The sequence below is a fragment of the Lipotes vexillifer genome, unplaced genomic scaffold (assembly GCF_000442215.2).
Source record: "Lipotes vexillifer unplaced genomic scaffold, Lipotes_vexillifer_v1.1 scaffold672, whole genome shotgun sequence".
Lineage (NCBI taxonomy): Eukaryota > Metazoa > Chordata > Mammalia > Artiodactyla > Lipotidae > Lipotes > Lipotes vexillifer.
Genome location: NW_006787454.1, coordinates 133,759 through 152,114, shown reverse-complemented (window position 1 = coordinate 152,114; position 18,356 = coordinate 133,759). Strand labels below are relative to the sequence as shown.

At 37.8% G+C, this 18,356-nt stretch overlaps 1 protein-coding gene across 1 annotated transcript in view; it reads right to left on the bottom strand.

Annotated features, from left to right (window-relative positions):
* LOC103071031 (coiled-coil domain-containing protein 170-like) overlaps positions 1–18,356 on the bottom strand; it is a 55,243-nt gene that overhangs the window by 24,608 nt on the left and 12,279 nt on the right. Inside the window, exon 4 of the mRNA XM_007460073.1 lies at positions 1,682–1,938. Coding sequence (XP_007460135.1) covers positions 1,682–1,938 — 257 coding nt within the window. The remainder of the gene's footprint in view (positions 1–1,681; positions 1,939–18,356) is intronic.

The following is an 18,356-nucleotide window of genomic DNA, read 5'->3' as shown; positions in this document are numbered from 1 at the left end:
ACTACAATGAGGTATCATCTCACATGGCTCAGAATGGCCATCATTAAAAAGTCCACAATTGATTAGGATTTACACTTAAGATATGAAAAACTATTACATGTATATTTGTCTCCAATAAAAAGTTAAAAAATAAAGTCTACAAATAACAAATGCTGGAGAGGGTGTGGAGAAAAGGGAACCCTCCTACACTGTTGGTGGGAATGTAAATTGGTGCAGCCACTATGTAAAACAGTATGGAGGTTCCTCAAAAAACTAAAAATAGAGTTGCCCATATGATCCAGCAGTCCCACTCCTGGGCATATATCTGGACAAAACTATAAAAAAGAATGAAATAATGCCATTTGTAGCAACATGGATGGACCTAGAGATTATCATACTAAGTAAGTCAGAAAGAGAAAGTCAAATACCATATGATATCACTTATATGGAGAATCAAAAAAAGGGTACAAATGAACTTATCTACAAAACAGAAACAGATTCACAGACATAGAGAAGAGACTTGTGGTTGCCAAGGGGAAGGGAGTGTGGGGGAGGAATGGATTGGGAGTTTTTGATTAGCAGATGCAAACTATTATACATAGAATAGATAAACAAGGCCCTATTGTATAGCACAGGGAACTATATTCAATATCCTGTGATAAACCATAATAGAAAAGTATATAAAAAAGAATGTATGTATATGTATAACTTAATTTGCTGTACAGAAAAATTAACACATTGTAAATCAACTATACTTCAATAAAATAAAATTTTTTTAATTAGTCAAAATGGATCAAAGGCAAAAATTTAAGTACTAAAACAATAACTATTAAAAGAAAACATATGTGTAAATCTTTGTGATACTGGATTAGGCAATGGTTTCTTTGATATAACACCAAAGACGCAAATGACAAAAAAAAAAAAAAGATAAACTTCATCAAAATTAAAAGATTTTGGAAACCAGCCTGGAAGTTGCTCAGAAGGAACCTCAAAAAGTTAAACATAGAGTTACTTTACGACCCAGCAATTCTACTCCTAAGGCATATACCTAAGAGAAATAAAACATACAGTCATATAAAAGCTCATATAAGAATGTTCATAGCAGCTTATTCATAAAGTCCCCTGCAAAGGAAACAACCCAATGTTCATCAACTGATGAATGGATAAATAAAATGTGGTGTATCCTTATGATGGAATATTATTCAGCAATATAAAAAAATGAAGTACTGATTCATGCTAAACAGTGATGAATCTTGAAATCATTGCACTAAATGAAAGAAGTCAGACACAGAGGCCGTATATTGTATGTATCATTTCATTCATATGAAATGTCCAGAAAAGGCAAGTCCACAAAGAAAGTAGATTGCCAGAGACTGGAGAGAGTGGAATGGGGAGTAACTCCTAACAGACATGGGGTTTCTTTAGGGGTTGATGGAAACATTCTGAAATTAGAGAGTGGTGATGCTTGCACAACCTTGTGAATATACTAAAAACTACTGAATTGTATATTGCAAACGGGTGAATTTTAATGAAATGAAAATTATACCTCAGTAAAAAAGTTTTTTTTTAAATATAATTTTGAGTCTGTATTTAAAATTCCATTAGATTTAAATTCTGTGATCAATCAGGATATGAGTTTCATATACTATTTGCAAGCTTATGACAAATGACATTTTGGAAAACAAACTAGAAAATTCCCTACCTTAGAAGGTTTTCTAGTTCTATAATTCTTCTAGTTAGATCCCAGTTGCCTCTTTCAAGACTCTGAATATTGGTGCTTTTCAAAGATTTAATTCTGGTTAGAGAAGCAATAAGTTCTTCTAGGTCCTTGATATCATCTTTCAGGGACATTATGTGGAATGACTGTTGCACATTATTTTCTTTGTAACTTTCTAGCTCATTCTTCATCTCTTGCAATGAAGTTTCTTTTATGAAAAGTTTGTTTCGAAGATTTCTTAGCTAATGAGAAAGGGAAAGTGTTATTTAAAAATCATTTAAAAATCATTTATAACTTTGGTTTTAGAAACTTCATGATTTTAAATCATTATGAGTATTTGTGTGTCTGTATGTTAGTTTCTGCTTTATAACAAAGTGAATCAGTTATACATATACATATGTCCCCATATCTCTTCCCTCTTGCATCTCCCTCCCTCCCACCCTCCCTATCCCACCCCTCTAGGTGGTCACAAAGCACCTAGCTGATCTCCCTGTGCTATGCGGCTGCTTCCCACTAGCTATCGGTTTTACATTTGGTAGTGTATATATGTACATGCCACTCTCTCACTTTGTCCCAGCTTACCCTATCCCTTCCCCGTAGCCTCAAGTCCATTCTCTCGTAGGTCTGCGTCTTTATTCCCATCTTGCACCTAGGTTCTTCATGACCTTTTTTTTTTTTAGATTCCATATATATGTGTTAGCATACAGTATTTGTTTTTCTCTTTCTGACTTTCTTCACTCTGTATGACAGACTCTAGGTCCATCCACCTCACTACAAATAACTCAATTTCGTTTTGTTTCATGGCTGAGTAATATTCCATTGTATTTATGTGCCACATCTTCTTTATCCATTCATCTGTTGATGGACACTTAGGTTGCTTCCATGTCCTGACTTGTAAATAGAGCTGCAATGAACATTTTGGTACATGACTCTTTTTGAATTATGGTTTTCTCAGGGTATATGCCCAGTAGTGGGATCATAATGGGTATTTAAATTATACATTATTATACAATAAAATGAAGACTTCTGAATCTCCTAACAGTAAATTCCAGTGTTAAATACATTTTAAAAATCATGTCAAATTGACACATAGGGTTTGGAATAAGTGATTTTATTCTCATCAACATTAACTTTGTTTAAATCTTGTTATAAAAGTAAATTAGACAAATAATGAATTTTATAATTTCTAGCAGAAAAGAAATACTTGATGCTTTGGCCATGGATGTTTTGTTTTATGATGGGTTGTGAAAGGGAATGTGGTCACAGGCCGCTCTTCTAAAGAGCAGCCTATGTTTATACCACTTGGTTCCTGGCCTTATTTGTGCTGATCAGAGAAATGGGTAGAGGGAAGAGTCAAGAGAAAGAGCCAGGCTTAACTTGATTATATATATATTTTTAAGGCAACTAAAGGAAAGAAGAGATCATAAAGCTATAAAGAGAACCAAGAATGATATGAGACATCACATGATTTATTAAAAGAGCCACTAATGGCTGCCACTGGGGGAAGAGTCCAAAAAGGAGTGAAGAGGCAAGGGGCACAGCTGCTGTGAGCTAAGTTATTTATCTCTTGGTAACCATGTAAAAAATCTCTGCTCTTCTATCTGATAAGTGAAGAAAGTTCACTAGATGAAGAAAATTGAGGCACTGCTGACATTCAAGGGTCAATTATCTTTTAATCTAATTTGTTCAAATTTCTTAATAGGCTGTGTGTAAACCTGATGAACTAGTAAGAAAGTAAAGCCAAATTTCTTCTTTTTATTGTTATTTTAAAAAAATTTTTATTGGAGTATAGTTGATTTACAATGTTGTGTTAATTTCTACTGTTTAGAAAAGTGAATCAGCTATATGTATACATATATCCCCTCTTTTTTGGATTTCCTTCCCATTTAGGTCACCACAGAGCACTGAGGAGAGTTCCCTGTGCTGTACAGTAGGTCCTCATTAGTTATCTATTTTATACATAGTATCAATAGTGTATATATGTCAATCCCAATCTCCCAATTAATCCCACCCGCCCTTCCCCCTTGGTACCCATACATTTGTTCTCTATGTCTGTGTCTCTATTTCTGCTTTGTAAATAAGATCATCTATACCAATTTTTTCAGATTCCATATATATGCATTAATATACAATATTTGTTTTTTGCTTTCTGACTTTACTTCACTCTGTATGACAGCATTTAGGTCCATCCATGTCTCCACAAATGACTCAATTTTGTTCTTTTTTATGGCTGAATAATATTCCATTGTATATATGTACCACATCTTCTTTCTCCATTCCTCTATTGATGGACATTTAGTTTGTTTCCATGTCTTGGCTATTGTAAATAGTGCTGCAATGAACATTGGGGTGCATGTGTCTTTTTTTTTTTAATATAAATTTATTTATTTATTTTTGGCTGTGTTGGGTCTTCGTTGCTGCACGCAGGCTTTTTATCTAGTTGTAGCGAGTGGAGGCTACTCTTCTTTGCAGTGTGCGGGATTTTAGTTGCAGTGGCTTTTTTTGTTGTGGAGCACAGGCTCTAGGTGCGCAGGCTTCAGTAGTTGTGGCATGCAGGCTCAGCAGTTGTGGCTCACAGGCTCTAGAGCACAGGCTCAGTAGTTGTGGCGCACAGGCTTAGTTGCTCCGTGGCATGTGACATCTTCCCAGACCAGGGCTCGAACCTGTGTCCCCTGCACTGGCAGGCAGATTCTTAACCACTGCACCACCAGGGAAGCTTGCATGAGTCTTATTGAATTATGATTTTCTCTGGGTATATGCCTAGTAGTGGGATTGCTTGGTCACATGGTAGTTCTATTTTTAGTTTTTTTAAGGAACCTCCATACTGTTCTCCATAGTGGCTATATCAATTTACATTCCCACCAACAGTGCAAGAGGGTTCCCTTTTTTCCACACCATCTCCATCATTTATTGTTTGTAGATATTTTGATGATGGCCATTCTGACCGGTGTGAGGTGATATCTCATTGTAGTTTTGATTTGCATTTCTCTAATAATTAGTGATGTTGAGCATGTTTTCATGTGTTTATTGGCCACCTGTTTATTTTCTTCGGACAAATGTCTATTTAGGTCTTCTGCCTATTTTTTGATTGGGTTGTTTGTTTTTTTGATATTGAGCAGCATGAGCTGTTTGTATATTTTGGAGATTAACCCTTTGTCAGTTACTTCATTTGAAAACATTCTCTCCCAAGATGAGGGTTGTCTTTTCATGTTGTTTATGGTTTCCTTTGCTGTGCAAAAGCTTTTAAGTTTAATTAGGTCCTATTTGTTTAGTTCTGTTTTTATTCTCATTACTCTAGGAGGTGGCTAGAGTGTTCTGCCTATGTTTTCCTCTAAGAGTTTTATAGTGTCTGGCCTTACATTTAGGTCTTTAATCCATTTTGGTTTTATTTTTGTGTATGGTGTTAGGGAGCGTTCTAATTTCATTCCTTTACATGTAGCTGTCCAGTTTTCCCAGCACCACTATTGAAGAGGCTGTCTTTACTCCGTTGTATATTTTGGCCTCCTTTGTTATAGATTAGTTGACCATAGGTGCGTGGGTTTATCTCTGGGCTTTCTATCTTGTTCCATTGATCTATATTTATGTTTCTGTGCCAGTATCATACTGTCTTGATTACTGTAGCCCTGTAGTATAAAGTCAGGGAGGCTGATTCCTCCAGCTCTGTTATTTTTTTCCTCAAGATTGCTTTTGCTATTTGAGGTCTTCTGTGTTTTCATACAAATTGTAAAATTTTTTGTTCTAGTGTTGTGAAAAATGTCATTGGTAATTTGATGATTGCACTGAATCTGTAGATTGCTTTGGGTAGTATAGTCATTTTCACAATATTGACTCTTCCAATCCAAGAACATGACATATCTCTCTATCTGGTTGTGTCATCTTTGATTTCTTTCATCAGAGTCTCATAGTTTTCTGCGTACAGGTCTTCTGCCTCCTTAGGCTTATTCCTAGGTATTTTATTCCTTTTGTTGCAGTGGTAAATGGGATTGTTTCCTTAATTTCTCCTTCTGATCTTTCTTTGTTAGTGTATAGGAATGCAAGAGATTTCTGTGTATTAATTTTGTATCCTGCAACTTTACTAAATTCATTGTTTAGCTCTAGTAGTTTTCTGGTGGCATCTTTAGGATTTTCTATGTATAGTATCATGTCATCTGTAAACAGTTTCAGTTTTACTTCTTCTTTGCCAGTTTGGATTCCTTTTATTTCTTTTTCTTTGATTGCCATGGCTAGGACTTCCAAAACTATGTTGAATAATAGTGGCAAGAGTGGGCACTCTTGCCTTGTTCCTGATTTTAGAGGAAATGCTTTCATTTGACTTTGTAAAACAGCATATGCTTTATAACCAGAAAAAAGTTCAGGAATACTCTGTTACTGAATAAAATTACATTAATTAGAAATGCTATAATTCCCCGCAGCAAAGGAGGTACGAAGATCAAGCATTTAAAACTAAAATTTTAATACAATATGTGTATACGTCGGTTTCTAAAACATTCTGTGGAATTCAAACAATGAAATAAACCTTATATGTTCTCAGAACATACCTTTATGTATTTTCTAATCATACTGCTATTTAAAAAACACACCCCTGTGAAGCCAGTAATTTTATAGAGAAAGAAAATATGGAAGAGTGGAAAGACCTCAAAATCTGGAGGAACAAGACAGACTGTGGCCAAGACAAATAAGTTAAATTTTCTTACCCGCCTTACATTCTGGTTGTAAGAAATAAAAATAACATATATCAAGGGCCTATCATAGTGTCTGGCACATATTAGAATATAACTATACACTAAATTATAAGCATATGCTAAATTGCAGATGTACACTAAATTGCAGTTTGTGCTCCCTTGGAATTTGAAATTAAGTCATCCAAAAAAGCACCCCACAAACCCTGCTAATTAGCTGCAGAAGCAACTAAAGTATCTGAAATGGAGCAGGGTGGACCTTGCTCAAACAAGGTCGTGAAGATGAAGGTCGTGAAGATGAAGTGAAAGATTGGAGCTCAGGCTAAAAGCCATTTCTCCTCTTCATTGCCCAGCCACACTGACGGTAAGAACCCTCTGTGCTCATTCTTTATCTACTATTAATCAATTTTTATATCATTCCATCTCTCATCCTTTATGCCTCACCATGGAAACTCTTCTCTTGTGTCAGATTCAACACTTCTTTTCAGTTGTCATTATATTCCACATGTCACTGAAGCTGTTGACACCATTGGCCATGCTCTTTTGCTGGGTACAGTCATTGGCACTTGGTATCCATTCCCGTTACTGATGTCTTCTTGTTCCATAGAACTAGAAATAAAACTTATTTTCCAGACTCGTTTTTGGAGGCTGGGATTCTCTAGGCCAATGGTTCTCAAACTTTAGCATGCTTCAGAGTGACCTGGAAGTCTTCTTTAAAAACAGATTGCTAGACCTACCCCCAGAGTTTCTAGTTTGGCCTGGGACTAAGAATTTGTGGGTTTTTTTTTTTTTTTTTTTTGCGGTACGCGGGCCTCTCACTGTTGTGGCCTCTCCCGTTGTGGAGCACAGGCTCCGGACGTGCAGGCTCAGCGGCCATGGCTCACGGGCCCAGCCGCTCCGCGGCATGTGGGATCTTCCCGGACCAAGGCAGGAACCCGTGTCCCCTGCATCGGCAGGTGGACTCTCAACCACTGCGCCACCAGGGAAGCCCAAGAATTTGTATTTTTACCAAGCTTCCAGGTGATGTCAATGTTGCTGATCTGCAGAACTACACTTTGAGACCCATGCTTTATGTAAACTGAGCTGCACCAAAGAGAGATGCATTCTCATTAAACTTAAAGGAGAAAAGACGATCTTCCCACTGCTATTTCTGCTGGTAAGCAAGTTCAAGGAGAAAAACATTCTCCTTGGAGAACGGACAGAAAAAACATTCCATTACCTATTTACCAGTTTTGTGGAAGTTGAGAGGCAGCTGTGGCTGTGCAAGAAATGTTCAATGGCAGTAGCAGCAACTTCTGGACCTTCGGATCTCATCTACAGTGGTGTGTCTTTGAACACATTCATCCAACGCTGGCCCCAGCTCCCACACAAAGACTTTCCAATCATTTTGTATACATGTAATTCTCTGTATTGAATAATTTTTTGGGGGCGAAAAGTCAGAGTGGTTTCTGTTTTCTGCAGTGACTCCATGACTGATCCTTGGCTTTCATGAAACCATCCGTGTCCTTTTTATCTCCCTCCCTGGTTTTCTTTCCATTAGTGCCGGTATCAAAGAACAATGCAAACCTGGATGTGACAAATTCTATGTTGTGTTTTGTTTTCCTTTAAATGACCATAAGAGAGGTAAATTTTTTAAAATGAATTTTACAATTTAGAAGCCAGATAAAGCTTCTCAGCATGAAGAAGAATCTTCAGAATTCAATAAACTCTTCATGGTCAGCACCATAGCCTCCAGGGTTGCACTGACTTCATCATTTAGATTGCTTTTTAATGCCATTTCCAGCACATGACCAATCTTCTTTATAAAATATTGTTTCATTTCCCCCAAAATATGCATATTAAAAGATGTTCTATAGTTTTGATCCTTGAGCAATCCACATAGAATAAATATAACCTTCCTACCATAGAGGAAATGGAAATAGCTTATAGTCTAAAGTTGGGTTTTTAGGATATTCTGGCAAAATTCTAAAGAGAAATCGGTTTTGCAGTATAAAGTAGTGAGGACAGGAGTCCTTAAAAAATTATAGCATTATTAAACTAAAACTTCTTAGAATAGAATAGAATCATTAATGAAATAAATTTAGCAAATTCTCCCTAGAGAAAAAGAGTGAAGTCACTAGTTAAGAGAACTCAGCATCACTCGTTGACAACGAAATGTTTTAAATCTTTTTACCTTGTACTAAACTCTAGGATCAGATTTTTTGCCCCCTTCTTACTTTTCACACAAGTGAAACTTTTACTCCTTGTGTAAAGGAATTATTCTTTTATGGCATTTCTTGAGCACTTCCACTCTTCATTCATCAGTTTCTATTTATTATCAAAATATGTGATTTGCTTCACCTCTGAGTCTATGTATTACAAATCAGATCATGTCTTAAGACCTATTTATTTAATCATAAATTAATTTACTTAAAATAATGGGTTAGAAAGTAGGCATAGAGGGAACTTTCCTCAACATAATAAAGGCCATATATGACAAGCCCACAGCCAACATCACCCTCAAGGGAGAAAAACTGAAAGCATTTCCACTAAGATCAGGAACAAGACAAGGTTGCCCACTCTCACCACTCTTATTCAACATAGTTTTGGAAGTTTTAGCCACAGCAATCAGAGAAGAAAAGGAAATAAAAGGAACCTAAATTGGAAAAGAAGAAGTAAAGCTGTCACTGTTTGCAGTTGACATGATACTATACATAGAGAATCCTAAAGATGCCACCAGAAAACTACTAGAACTAATCAATGAATTTGGTAAAGCAGCAGGATACAAAATTAATGCACAGAAATCTCTGGCATTCCTATATACTAATGATGAAAAATCTGAAAGTGAAATCAAGAAAACACTCCCATTTACCATTGCAACAAAAAGAATAAAATATCTAGGAATAAACCTACCTAAGGAGACAAAAGACCTGTATGCAGAAAATTATAAGACACTGATGAAAGAAATTAAAGATGATACAAACAGATGGAGAGATATACCATGTTCTTGGATTGGAAGAATCAACATTGTGAAAATGACTCTACTTCCCAAAGCAATCTATAGATTCAATGCAATCCCTATCAAACTACCACTGGCATTTTTCACAGAACTAGAACAAAAAATTTCACAATTTGTATGGAAACACAAAAGACCCCGAATAGCCAAAGCAATCTTGAGAACAAAAAATGGAGCTGGAGGAATCAGGCTGCCTGACTTCAGACTATACTACAAAGCTACAGTAATCAAGACAGTATGGTACTGGCACAAAAACAGAAAGATAGATCAATGGAACAGGACAGAAAGCCCAGAGATAAACCCACTCACATATGGACACCTAATCTTTGATAAAGGTGGCAGGAATATACAGTGGAGAAAGGACAGCCTCTTCAATAAGTGGTGCTGGGAAAATTGGACAGGTACATGTAAAAGTATGAGATTAGATCACTCCCTAACACCATACACAAAAATAAGCTCAAAATGGATTAAAGACCTAAATGTAAGGCCAGAAACTATCAAACTCTTAGAGGAAAACATAGGCAGAACACTCTATGACATAAATCACAGCAAGATCCTTCTTGACCCATCTCCTAGAGTAATGGAGATAAAAACAAAAATAAACAAATGGGACCTAATGAAACTTCAAAGCTTTTGCACAGCAAAGGAAACCATAAACAAGACCAAAAGACAGCCCTCAGAATGGGAGAAAATATTTGCAAATGAATCAACTGACAAAGGATTAATCTCTAAAATTTACAGGCAGCTCATGCAGCTCAATAACAAAAAAATAAACAACCCAATCCAAAAATGGGCAGAAGACCTAAATAGACATTTCTCCAAAGAAGATATACAGACTGCCAACAAACACATGAAAGAATGCTCAACATCATTAATCATTAGAGAAATGCAAATCAAAACTACAATGAGATATCATCTCACACCAGTCAGAATGGCCATCATCAAAAAATCTAGAAACAATAAATGCTGGAGAGGGTGTGGAGAAAAGGGAACACTCTTGCACTGCTGGTGGGAATGTGAATTGGTTCAGCCACTATGGAGAACAGTATGGAGGTTCCTTAAAAAACTACAAATAGAACTACCATATGACCCAGCAATCCCACTACTAGGTATATACCCTGAGGAAACCAGAATTCAGAAAGAGTCATGTACCAAAATGTTCATTGCAGCTCTATTTACAATAGCCCGGAGATGGAAACAACCTAAGTGCCCGTCGTCGGATGAATGGATAAAGAAGATGTGGCACATATATACAATGGAATATTACTCAGCCATAAAAAGAAACGAAATTGAGCTATTTGTAATGAGGTGGATAGATCTAGAGTCTGTCATACAGAGTGAAGTAAGTCAGAAAGAGAAGGACAAATACCGTATGCTAACACATATATATGGAATTTAAGAAAAAAAAATGTTATGAAGAACCTAGGGGTAAAACAGGAATAAAGACAGAGACCTACTGGAGAACAGACTTGAGGATATGGGGAGGGGGAAGGGTGAGGTGTGTTAGGGCGAGAGAGAGACATGGACATATATATACTAACAAACGTAAGGTAGATAGCCAGTGGGAAGCAGCCGCATGGCACAGGGAAACCGGCTCGGTTCTTTGTGGCTGTCTGGAGGGGTGGGATAGGGAGGGTGGGAGGGAGGGAGACAAAGAGGGAAGAGATATGGGAACATATATATATGTATAACTGACTCACTCTGTTATAAAGCAGAAACTAACACACCATTGTAAAGCAATTATACCCCAATAAAGATGTGGGATAGGGAGGGTAGGAGGGGGGGAGGTGCAAGAGGGAAGAGATATGGGAACATATGTATATGTATAACTGATTCACTTTGTTATAAAGCAGAAACTAACACACCATTGTAAAGCAATTATACCCCAATAAAGATGTTAAAAAAATAAATAAAAAATAAACTTTAAAACTATAAAAAAATTAAAATAATGGGTTAAATATTCTATGAAAGATCTATTTAGAAAATACCTCTTAATAGCAAGATCAAATGTTTAAAAAATGGAAAGTGGGAGCCCCCTGGTGGCCTAGTGGTTAGGATTCTGAGCTTTCACTGCTGTGGCCCGGGTTCAATCCCTGGTCAGGGAACTGAGATCCCGCAAACAGTGCAGTGTGGGGGGAAAAAAAAAAAAAGTTAAAAATTCATTCATATGTAAATTAATTCATTTAAAAACATGTTAATTAGATCAGAGTCATTTTTTACTCACCCTTTTCTTTTTTTTTGCGGTACGTGGGCCTCTCACTGCTGTGGCCTCTCCCGTTGCAGAGCACAGGTTCCGGACGCTCAGGTCCGGCGGCCATTGCTCATGGGCCCAGCCGCTCCGCGACATGCGGGATCCTCCCGGACAGGGGCACGAACCCGCGTTCCCTGCATCGGCAGGCGGACTCTCAACCGCTACGCCACCAGGGAAGCCCTCACCCATTTTTTTTAACTCTCCCCCTCAAGTCATTTAGTCTGTTCATTGTACTTCTAATATGTCTTTCATATTAGAGAAGCCCTTTCTTCTCATTTGTCTTTGTCTTGTTTCAGGGCTTCATTGTCCATCTCATGCACTGTTTGTTGTAAGACATTGTACTTGGTCTTCCCACCTCCAATCTAGCAACCCTCTGAGCCATTCTTTATTCAACAAACAAGACTTTAGTGTCTTCTGTGTTTCAGGCATGTGCTAGGCTCTGGTGATCCTGAGAAGATTAAGATCTCTCAAAAATTTCCCAGCTCACTAGGGAGACCAATTTGGAAACAACTAGAATATACCGTAACAGGTGCAATAACAGTGGTATGAACAGAATGTTCCAAAAACACAAGCAAAGAGTATCTATTCTGCCCTTAGCTGTTTCAGATCGTATAATATCACTTCTCCTCAAAACCCTGTGTTGGGGACTTCGCTGGTGGCGCAGTGGTTTAGAATCCGCCTGCAGGGGACATGGGTTCGATCCCTGGCCCTGGAGGATCCCACATGCTGCAGAGCAACTAGGCCCATGCACAACAACTACTGAGCCCGCGTGCCACAACTGCTGCAGCCTGCGCGCCTGGAGCTCGTGCTCCGCAACAAGAGAAGCCACAGCAATAAGCCCGCACACCACAACGAAGAGTGGCCCCTGCTCGCCGCAACTAGAGAAAAGCCCGCGTGCAACAACGAAGACCCAGTGCAGCCAAAAATTATAAAATAAAATAATTAATTAAAAAAAAACACTGTGATGATTCCCCATCAACTTCAAACTCATTTAGCATGTTATTCTGGCTACTTCATTGACTCCAACCTACTTTTACAGTTCTACACCCCTATCTTCAGTTATTTATTTTATATTTTATGGGGCCATGTCGCACGGCATGTGGGATCCTAGTTCCCCAACCGGGGATCGAACCTACGCCCCCTGAAGTGGAAGCGCAGAGTCTCAACCACTGGACCACTAGAGGAGTCCTCCTACACCCCTGTCTTCAACCTCTATGCCCTTCAAGTTTCACCTTAACTGCCCCTACCTCCAAGAAGCCTATGCTCAGAGTTTACCTGGTATTTCCTTTTATTGTATACGCCTATCTCCCCACCTTCTAATGTTTTTGTGGATGATAATCATGGTTAATTTATTTTTATATCCTCACCTCCCAAGTGCCTTATTTTAGTAATTTTCACATGGCAGAACCTCAACAAATGCTGAGCTGAAACTTGATTCCTATCAAATGATCCCAATTTCTGGTAATCACTATAATTGCTCAAGTCTGTCAGCATTATCTTCATTATTTTAACCAGTAAGTCAGGGGGTTCTCTGAACTGCAGTGGTTCAGCGATAACATGTAAATAATGAATGTCCCCTGGAGTTGTGTAATGCAGTGGTCCCATTTCCCTATACTAGGATATAAGAACTATGTTTTAAGATCTTATTTTTAGTTATCTTATTGTTAGGGTATTTTTAAGATAATGTTAGGTAACAGGTTTCTTGAAAAGTACTTAAGGTAGCATGAGTCTCAGACTCACACAACATTGATTCTAGATCTAGTTTAATTTTCCTTTTAATGACCAAGCTTTGTCAATTAGTCCTCCAGAGGACTTGACAGTTCTAGTTTTTACTTCCTCCAGATAAACAGTGATTTGCAAACTCTAAGATTTAAAAACACTCCTTCATGAGAAAGACAAATATCATATGATAACGCATATATGTGGAATCTTAAAAAAGGGGACAAATGAACTTATCTACAAAACAGAAATCAAGTTACAGATGTAGAAAACAAATTTACAATTACCAGGGGTTAAGGGGGAGAGGAATAAATTGGGAGATTGGGATTGACATATACACACTGCTATATATAAAATAGATAACTAGTAAGGCCCTGCTGTATAGCACAGGGAACTCTACTCAATACTCCATAATGACCTATGTGGGAAAAGAATCTAAAAAAGAATGGTTATGTGTATATGTATAACTGACTCACTTTGCTGTATACCTGAAACTAACACAACATTGTAAATCAACTATACTCCAACAAAAATTTTTAAAAAAAGTCTGACACATGTAGTGGAAAATTTAGGAAAGTCCAAAAAAATTACAGCTTATGTAATGAAAAACTGGCATTGAGCAATATTTTATTGTGATTAAAAAGTCATGACTTTATGAATTACAAAAAAACCCAAAACAACAACAACAACAAAAAAACCCCACCACTCTTGCATTACAGGCATACTTCAGAGATACTGCAGACCACTGCAAAAAAGCAAGTATCACAATAAAGCGAGCCACATGAATTTTTTGGTTTCCAGTGCATATAAAAGTTATGTTTACACTATATTATAAAATGTGCAATAGCATTGTCTCTAAAAAACAATATACATACCATAATTTAAAAATACTTCATTGCTAAAAAATGCTAACCATCATCTGAGCCTTCAGTGAGTCATAATCTTTTTGCTGATGGAGGCAATTGAAATTGCCTCCATGCTGATGGCTGCTGACTTAAGCAGGTGGTGGTTGCTGAAGGTTAGGATGGCTGAGGCAATTTCCTAAAATAAGACAACAATGAAGTTTGCCACATCAATTGACTCTTCCTTTCACAAACAATTTCTCTCAGCATGTAATACTTTTTGAAAGAGTTTTACCCACAGAAATCTTTTTAAAAATTGGAGTAAATCCTCTCAAACCCTGTCCCTGCTTTATCAACTAAGTTTATGTAATATTCTAAATCCTTTACTGTCCTTTCAACCATCTTCATAGCATCTTCACCAGGAGTAGATTCTATCTCAAGAAACCACTTTCTTTTCTCATCCATAAGAAGCAACTCCTCATCTGTTCAAGTTTTATCATGAGATAGCAGCAATTCAGTCACATCTTCAGGATCCACTTCTAATTCTAGTTCTCTTGCTATTTCCACCACATCTGCAGGGACTTCCTCCACTGAAGTCTTGAAGCCCTCAAAGCCATCCATGAGGGTTAGAATCAACTTCTTACAAGTTTCTGTTAATGTTGATGTTTTGAACTCTTTCAATGAATTACAAATGTTCTTAATGGCATCTAGAATGATGAATCCTTTCCAGAAGTTTTTCAATTTCCTTTGCCCAGATGCATCAGAGGAATCACTATGGCAACAATAGCCTTATGAAATGTATTTCATAAATAATAAGACTTGAAAGTCGAAATTAGGGGCTTCCCTGGTGGTCCAGTAGGTAAGACTCAGCACTCCCAACGTGGGGGACCCAGGTTCTAACCCTGGTCAGGGAACTAGATCCCGCATGCATGCCGCAACCAAGAGTCCACATGATGCAACTAAGAAGTCCACATGTTGTAACTAAAAGATCCCGTGTGTTGCAACTAAGACCCAAAGCAGCCAAAATAAATAAATAAATAAAATCTCTGAAAAAAAAATGTTGAAATTACTACCTGATCCATGGGCTTCAGAATGGATGTTGTATTAGCAGGCATGAAAATAACATTAACCTCATTGTATATCTCCATCAGAGCTCTTGGGTGACCAAGAGCAGTAATATTTTGAAAGAAATCTTTTTTTCTGAGCAGTAGGCCTCAACAGCAAGTTTAAGATACTCAGTAAACCATGTTGTAAACAAATGGGCTGTCATCCAGGCTTTGTTGTTCAATTTACAGAGCACAGGCAAAACAGATTTAGCATAATTCTCAAGGGCTCTAGGACTTGGGGAATCGTAAATGATCACTGGCTTCAGCTGAAAGTCACCAGCTGCATTAGCCTCTAACAAGAGAGTCAGCCTGTCCTTGGAAGCTCTGAAGCCAGGCATTGACTTCTTTCTAGCTATGAAAGTCCTAGATGGCATCTTCTTCCAATAGGAGGCTGCATTGAAAATTTGTTGGTTAGTGTGGCCACCTTCATCTTGATCTTAGCTGGTTCTTCTGGATAACTTGCTGCAGCTTCTACGTCAGCATTTGCTGCTCACCTTTTATGTTATGGAAACAGCTTTTCCCTGAAACCTCATGACCCAACCTCTGCTAGCCTCAAAACTTTTTTCTGCAGCTTCCTCACCTCTCTCAGCCTTCCTAGAATTGAAGAGAGTTAGGGCTTTTCTCTGGATTAGGCTTTGGCTTAAGGGAATGCTGTGGCTGGTTTGATCTCTATCCAGATCACAAGAACTTTTCTCCATATCAGCAATAAGGCTGTTTCACTTTCTTATCACTCGTGTGTTCACTGGAGTAGCACTTTTAATTTCTTTCAAGAACTTTTCCTTTGCTTTCACAACTTGGCTAACAATTTGGGGCAAAAGGCCTAGCTTTCAGCCTATCTCAGCTTTTGATATGCCTTCCTCACTAAGCTTAATCATTCCTAGCTTTTGATTTAAAGCAAGAGATGCGCACCTCATTCTTCCACTTTAACACTTAGAGGTCATTGTCGAGTTATAAATTGGCCTAATTTTAATATTGTTGTGTCTCAGGGAATAGGGAGGCCTGAGGAGAGGGAGAGAGATGGGGAATGGCAGTAGGTGGAGTAGTCAGAACTCACAACATTTATCAATTAAGCTCGCTATCTTATATGGGCACAGTTTGTGGTCCCCAAAACAATTACATTAGTAACATCAAAGATCACTGATCACCACAACAAATATAATAATGAAAAAGTCTGAAATATTGTGAAAGCTACCAAAGTGTGACACAGAGGCATGAAGTGAGCAGATGCTGTTGGAAAAATAGTGCCAATAGACTTTCTCAAAGCAGGGCTGCCACAGACCTTCAATTTGTGAAAAACACAATATCAGCGAAATGCAATAAAGTGAAACACAATAAAAGAGGTATGCCTGTTATCTTTTATATTAAAGAATCCAAATTTTTGAATAGTTTGTTGTTGGATTTGGACAGAATGAACCAGAAATATATTCAGAACTTAGCTAAATTTAGGTAACCCCCAAACTCAGATACAGCTTGTTGATAAAAATTGTCAAGACTTATGTCTAGAATATATAAAGGACTCTAGACTCTCAGAAAACAATCTGATTAAAAAATGGGCAAAAGACATGAACAGAAACTTTACTGGAAATGATATGTGGATGGCAAATAAGCACATAAAAATAGGTTCAGGGACTTCCCTGGTGGTCCAGTGGGTAAGACTCTGTGCTCCCAATGCAGGGGGCCTGGTTTCGAACCCTGGTCAGAGAACTAGATCCCACATGCGTGCCGCAACTTCTTAGCCCTCATGATGCAACTAAAAAAAAAGATCCCACATGTCACAGCTAAGACCCGGCCCAGCCTAAATAAATAAATAAATACTTTAAAAAAATAGGTTCAACATCACCAGCCATTAAGGATATGCAAAATTAAAGCCACAATTTGACACCACTACACATATATTAAAATATCTAAAATACAAAATAATGACACCACCAAACGCCCGTGAGGATGCAGAGAAACCAGATCACTCATACGTTGCTGGTAGGAGGATAAAATGGTCCAGCTACTCTGGAAAATAGTTTGGCAGTTGCTTTTAAAACTAAATATGCAAATACCATATGACCCAGTTATTGTATTTTGGGGCACTTATCCCAGAGAAATGAAAAATTATGTTCACATAAAAACCTGTACATGCATGTTCATAGCAATTTTATTTGTGAGAGCTAAAAAACCAACAAGTCAACAAGTGAATGGTTAAACAAACTGTGGTATATACATACCACAATCTCAGCAATAAAAAGGACCAAACTATCGATACAAGAGCTTGAAGAAATCTCCAGGAAATTATGCTGAACGAAAAAGCCAATCTCAAACGGTAACATATGCATGATTCTTTTGTATAACATTTTAAAAACAGCTTTATTGGGGCTTCCCTGGTGGTGCAGTGGTTGAGAGTCCGCCTGCCAATGCAGGGGACACGGGTTCGTTCCCGGGACCGGGAAGATCCCACATGCTGCGGAGCGACTGGGCCCATGAGCCAGAGCAGCTGAGCCTGCGCGTCCGGAGCCTGTGGTCCGCAATGGGAGAGGCCACAACAGTGAGAGGCCCGCGTACCACACACACACAAAAAACCCAGCTTTATTAGGATACAATTCATGGATTCATCCATTTAAAGTATACAGTTGAGTGGTTTTTAGTATATTCATAGACTTGTGCAGCCATATTGAACAATTTTTTACTTTTTAAATTGAGATATAATCCACATACCATAAAATTCACCCTTTAAAGTGTACAATTCAGTTTTTAGTATATTTGCAGTATTTAGTACATTTATGTATTGTGCAACCATCACCATGATCTAATTCCAGAACATTTTCATAATCCCCTAAAGAACCCCCATACCTGTTAGTAGTCACTCCCCATTCCCCCCTCCTCCTAGCTCCTGGAAACCACTAATCTGTTCTTTCTATGGATTTGCCTATTCTGTACATTTTATATAAATGGAATTGTACAATATGTTGCCTCTTGTGACTGGCTTCTTTTCATTTAGCATAATGTTTTCAAGGTTCAACCATGTTGGAGCATGAATCAGGACTTCATTCCTTTTTTTTTTTTTTTTTTTTTTTTTTTTT